At 47.0% G+C, this 6371-nt stretch overlaps 1 protein-coding gene across 1 annotated transcript in view; it reads left to right on the top strand.

Moving 5' to 3' along the window:
* Nucleotides 1–1937: 1937 nt before the first annotated feature.
* TSPAN4 (tetraspanin 4) overlaps nt 1938–6371 on the top strand; it is a gene marked incomplete at its 5' end in the record, with an annotated part of 65124 nt that continues 60690 nt past the window's right edge. The window contains one exon of the mRNA XM_010137887.1: nt 1938–2189. Within this exon, the coding sequence (XP_010136189.1) occupies nt 1938–2189 (252 nt within the window). The remainder of the gene's footprint in view (nt 2190–6371) is intronic.

Below are 6371 nucleotides of genomic sequence, written 5' to 3'. Positions count from 1 at the left end.
GTAGCTGTGGGTGTCAGTACACTCAAAGCAGTGTAAGCAGCACGGGGAGCATGAGAGAGGGTGAAATAAGCTGCCTCCTCATCGTGCCTGCGGCTCTGAGACTGACCTTGAGGCAGAATGTTCACCAGGCATTGGAGGCAGAAGCAGCGTCGTGCCTTTCCTCCCATTCCTGGGCCAGTTTAGTGCTAGTCCTGACTGTACTTCAGCGCTCTGACCAGCTCAGGTTTAACCTGGGGTCTGTCACCTCCTTCGATGCTGTTCTGTAGGCTGGTAAACCTTCAGAGTTTTATTCCTCTTTTTAGGGAATTTATTCCTAATTTTTGTCCCATTTTTTTCCCTTGGGCCATGTTGGTAGCTTTTGTTTATACCCCCTCTGTTACCCTAAATGCTGTTCTGTGGGTTACCTTCTTCAGGTATTCTTCCCCCTCCTCTCCCCTGGTTATTTTTCAGTCATTTTAGACCATGATAAAGATCGTGGTCTGTGAGTGGGCATAGAGGGGAGGTCTTCCCAGTGTATATGATCAGGGCATGGACTGTCTCCATGGTGCTTCTAGAGTGCACTTTGTGAACGGGTGGATGTGGTGATGTGGGATGCCTGTGTGTGAAGAAGCTGCTGGACGAGGTGGTTTGAGTCCCTGTGTCCCGCGTCTGCTTTCTCGCAGTGGAGACACGTGGGGAGATGCAGCTGCGTTCTGTCACAGTGAGCTATGGTTTGGCTCCTTGGTTTGGCGCCGGACAGACTGGTTTGCAGCTGGGATGAGGGACTCCTTGAGACCCTCTTGAAACCCCACCATCTGTATTGTCCCTCACAGAGGGGGAATTCAGTGACAAGCAGAGGCAACCTTAGCAATTAGTGTAAGAATTGCTTTGGCGTTTGTGCGTCTCTTCTGTGTTTCGTTTCTGAGGCTGAGCTCTGCCCCAGGATTGACTCTGTCTTCTTCCTTCCCTGGTTCATGAGCTGCCTTACGTCACCCACTTCATGCAGATGTTTAATTGATATGCTCCTATGTCTGGCTTACTATTCTATGAACACCATTTCTTTCCTAGCCTTTAATTGATTTGGATAATAAAGTGCAGTTATAAAACTCAATAAAAATTACGTTACTTTAAAGGGAAAGCAGGAAAGAAAGAAACCTAAGTGATGCTCTGCCATGTGACACTATAATAACGGAAAATCCCCTTTGGTTTAATTCTATTTAATTGCTTGGCTTTACTCAGATTGTTACAATTTTGCAGGCTTTCTCGCAGTTGTAAATGTTCGTGTTTTTTAAAAGTTCCTTGTGTATATAATAACTGTAAATTTGGGGGGTTTTGGTGGCTGCTGCCTGTGCTGGCATCCTGCCTTCTCCTTGTTCACATGCCTGGGGAGTCTCTACTACTGCTCCCCCCTCAAACCTTTCCTGAACCAGCCAAGTCCTCTTCTGAGGATTGAGTTACCAAACCAGTGGCCGCATTAGGAGTAACCACATTGGGCAGGAACCTGGAAGAGGTGTGAGCTGTCCTACCGGGGATGCTCTGGCAAGATTTGTTCATGGCATGCACCAGGGATGAGAGACGGTGTATTGGTATGGGAAGGACAGGGGATTGAAAGAGCTTTAGCCGTTCAGGGCAGCTCTCTGAGGTGTCTAAACAGGATATGGATTATTTCAATCCCTTTGAGGTTTGAATCTTTGGAAATTTCTCCTTTACTCAATGTCTGCTTTTTCTCAAGAGAGGAAGAAACCTGATATTTGAAGTTGTGTCTTGGATTTAGGAAATCTGGGTCTTTCTCTTGAGAGCTACATCTTGCTGATGAGTTTCCCCTCTAATGTTTTTTTCTTTCTCCTTTGTCTGTTTTCCCTACTGAAAGTGCCATAGCCAGAGATCATTCCTGATTAGGTGTGACTGCTGGTTTAGCCCAGCAGAGCCGTTCTGCCGCTGCCGTATCAGTATGAATTAATACCCGGGGCTGTTTGGATACAATAACTGAGTTTCTTTGTTTCTCTTTATTTTCCCAGTTGGGCGGCTGTGGAATCCTTGGAGTAGGCATCTGGCTGGCTGTTACCCAAGGGAACTTTGCCACCCTCTCCTCTTCTTTCCCGTCCCTGTCAGCTGCCAACCTACTGATTGTCACAGGGACATTTGTCATGATCATCGGCTTCGTGGGCTGCATAGGTGCCATCAAAGAAAACAAGTGCCTCCTGCTGAGTGTGAGTATTAAGCTGCTGTGCTGTTGCAGTGTTTGCTGTCTTAAGGTGCTGGTGCTGTCCCATTGCATGTTACAGTGTCCTGTATTTCAGCAGAAGTTGCCCACTTAGCATGGATGAGATGGGAGTCAGGTTTGAATAGGTCTTCGATAGCTCTAAGATGCTGCTAGATCATTCCTGACCCTGCTTCTAACCTGTCCCTGGAAGGTGAGACCTGCGAGAAGGGAGTGTTTAGTGGTGGTGTGGGTTTCCTTGAACATTTCAGAGAAGAGGGAGAGGTTTGAAGACATCTTCTGCAGTGTACTCTGGAATTACTTTTTATGCAGCTTTGATAGCTGTCTGTGCCAAACAACTACCTCGAGACTTCTCGCACGCCCCCTTTTATGACTTCATTCACGGAGGCGTAGTCCTTCTTCCCGGAAGCCTGGGAGAACCACAGCTCTCTGGGAAGAAGAAAGCTGGACAACATGGGAGCATCCGGTTCCTCCATGTTGAACCCAGGACATGGACAGAAAGATCAACATAGGCAGAAGACATTGTAAAAACGTTGATTTTGGTTTAAATTGGAAGTGAAGTCCTTCAGGTTTGGCAGTGCTGGTTTTGCCAATCAGTAACTCTCAGAAGGCTGAGATGTCAGACAGCAAATGTGCCAGCACAAGGAGGCTGCTGTGGAATCAAAGATCAATAAGGTGACGGCTGTCCATGATTTAACAGAGGCTTGGGCCACATTGCTGGTGTATTTTATCACGATGTAGTTTGAAGCCACTCAGAGCTGGACTTTATGAGCAGTGGGTGCCCGCTCGTATTTTGGGTTCTGTTCAAGCTGAAGTGAGGGGATCTCGTTGCTGAAGTCTGGGACTTCACTGTGAGGTTGGGCAAACCTCAAGAGTGGAGTGAAGCTGGGTTTAGTTTGGTGAGCTGGGGATTCCTTTGTAAAGGGCTTCACACATTCATTTTGCTCTCCTGGGAACTACCAAATGAGTCGAGACACACAGCCCCTAAGAAAAAGTCACCCTGCAAAAATCTTTAAGTGACCATGAGGTTCTGAGGCTCGATAGAGGACTCTTTGCAGACCACTGCCTTAATCAGTTATTTCTACTGATTTTTAAGCAGTAAAAGCCCGAACTAGTCAGTCTAGACTACTTATGGCCATTTATGTGGTAGGTAGGTGGTTTGAAACTAAAATGACCAACGTACATTTGAAATCAAGGCAGTTTTGTGAGTGGAGGTTTACACTGGGAAGGCTGAAGTCAGAGCTGGAGGCTGAGAGTCCTTGACAGTTTTAACAGTCTTACAAATACCCACTTTGCAGAGGAAGTGTCTGGCCAGCCAGATGGAATTGCTGGGTTACAGCTTCAATGCCACACGGCTGGAGTCCGCAGGGGGCTGACTCTAATGGTATAGCTTATCTGTGCAAAATTAATCACCTGTTGGCGGCTCTTTTTTTGGTTGAAGTCCTGTCTCAGGTGAGACCAGCAATGAGCAGTGTCTTCTCAGTCAGGATCTGGCAGTCAGTCCTCGGTACTGGAAGAGTTTCAGCCTTCTGTGGCGTGTGCTTTGTTGATCCTTGTCACTTCTTTTGGGAGGGGCACAGTCTCCCTTGGTCAGACGTCATTGCTGCAGCGAGGGTGAAAGTACTCAGCCCGCCCCGGACGGGCATCCTTTTAGGGAGGCGCAGATGTTTGCGGGGCTGTTCCTCCCAACACACACTGCGCAGCACTCAGAATCCAATGCCCTTCATCGCACGACGAAAGGACTAATCTAATGCGCTTCAGTGCGTGATGTAAGGACTGCGCTTGATGGATCAAGTTAAGTAATGCAAAGGAAGCCAAATTCATTTAGGAGCTCTTCACATGGGGGAATTGGGGAGCTTGATCTGATTTGGTACCAGCACTTCACTCTGCCTGTCCTTACCTTTGTGTACCAAAGCTATTCAGCATGGCCTCTATTTAACTCAATTTTCTTCAAAATTGAGTTACGTTAGAGCTGATTCCAGCTACTTTACTTCTGAATAAGCCCAACTGTAGAGGGTTGAAATACGGTTTCATTAGTCGATGATGAGTTCACTTTTTTAGTCCAGAATAACTTTCCACAGCGTGCATAGGTACGTACTTACCCTCAATAAATATCTGTGAGAGTTTTGAGCTCTCGGTGGAATCTGTGTGTTTTTGGAAGGGAAATGGGTGGTAGTAGGAGCTTCTGTTTCTGGGAGCAAGAAACAGAATCAGGTAGGATTGGTCTTAGTCTGCCTTTCCCCACATTGCTGTTCTATTTGACTAGTGTTTGAAATAGTGCTTTTAAGTTCAGGCCAAGGGCTTTGGTTTTGGCCAGCTCCTGTTTTTCCAGGTACTGTAGGTAGCAAAATAAATGTTTGAGTGAAAGAACGTGCAGGCTATCAAAGCAAGGCTGTTCTTAGGGTGTGTGGTTGCTACATCTCTTAATACTTATTTCACAGGTGTTCTCAACACCATGTTCTGCCAAAATGAAAATAATCTCTACCCAAAATGGCTCTACTTTTTGTGAAACATCCCTGAGAATGCGCTTTGTCCACTGCTTTTAGAGAGGCTGTTTTGTTGCAGTGGGGATGTGATAGGATTCTCCATCAAAGTTGTGCAGGGAAAGCTGCTAAGCGTTGGCAACCTTGTGCGTGTACGACACACGCTGTGTTTAACGGTCACTGCAAGATCAAGTCCTTACGTTCCTGCCTGTATCTCCCAGGCCACCGCTTCACATCTGACTTTGTTCTGCTTCCCAAAAGCAGAGGAAAGAGGCAAGGATGTGGCTTGGGCAAGTTGGGGAAGGATGTGGCCAGGAGGATGTGCTGCAGTGCTTGGGATGGGTGGTTTGGAGGAAGACACCGGAGGTATCGCAGGAGGCTTGGAGCACCACTGGGATCCTCAAACGGACTGGGAGGGAGCAGGGCAGGAAGATCTAGAGCTCAGCCCACCTGCGCTGGAGAAGCAGAATTCTGTGCTGTGTTAGACACAGGAGGATGGTTGTGTAGAGACTCGCCTTATGAATAGCGCTGCTGTCCAGTGGCATGGTAAGGGACGAGATTTCCTAAGGAGTCTGCTTGAGTGAGTGAGAAATGAGCAGCATCAAGAAGACGTTTCAGTCTATTTGTATTTCATACACCAGGTTGCCAAGCCGATGAGATGCTGATTCTGAATCTTTGTGTTCTCCACATACAACGTTCGTATTGGGCTGTCAGAGCAGACCTACAGGCTCTTTGTATTAGGTGTAAATGATAATAATTGCTTACCTCTGGCATTTGCCAACGCGTTTTCAAAGGAAGGAAGACAGACAAAGTGTTTTAAGTAGCAGAGGACAGATGGAGGAAGAGGGTCAAAAGCAGAAGTAATTAGTAAATGTAATTAGTAAATGAGATTTTAGCGTAGCTGCATGCAGTGGCCAGGACTGACCCATGTTAACACTCGAAACAGCTGAAATCTTCACAGTTTTACTGACTGGAAAGAGCTTACCTAGTGTCCACCAGCTGCGGAGCTGCCGATCCTCTTTACCCAGTGGCAATGTACAGCCAGGACAATGCCTCATTAATCTGGGAGGAAATGGGCTTGTTCTATTTCTCTGCATTCAGAGGGATAGAATAATAGGAAAATCTGAAATAGAGTATGGAAAAAAAAAAAAAAACAAACCAAACCCACCTAGAAGGAAACCTCAACCATCCATTGCAGAAATACACAGATGGGGTGAGATGTGCAGCTGCCTTTCTAAGGTACCGGTGAACAAAGAATGGATATTTGCATGATTCGTGTTTGCTCCAGTTGCAGTGTGAAAGAAGAGAAACTTTCCCCTCATTAGATTTCCCTGGGGTAATCAGAGCAGGTAGGATTTTTGGCGATAAGTGTACAACCCAGTGTACACAATCTTGCATCTGAACGTAGGTGCAAACTGAAGAGTGCAGCAGGCGGACGACGCTGTCTTGCTTCAGCAAGATCCACGTGACACTTCTGCTGCTCTTGTTGCTCAGAGTTGTCTGGCAGAGACTCTGCTGCCGGCTCAGCTGTAACTAGAAAATGGCACTTTGTTCTGACGGGTCGGGCCACCGTCCTGAACAGGTGACAGGAATAAGCTGAGTCTGACCTGAGGATGTTAGTTTTGGGGCTTCCGTTGCTGTTTTACGTAGCTATGGGATGCTGCCTTGCCGGATTGTCTAGCTGAACC

Source organism: Buceros rhinoceros, unplaced genomic scaffold (assembly GCF_000710305.1).
Source record: "Buceros rhinoceros silvestris isolate BGI_N320 unplaced genomic scaffold, ASM71030v1 scaffold1386, whole genome shotgun sequence".
Classification (NCBI taxonomy): Eukaryota; Metazoa; Chordata; class Aves; order Bucerotiformes; family Bucerotidae; genus Buceros; species Buceros rhinoceros.
This window is presented reverse-complemented; position numbering and strand designations above follow the sequence as displayed.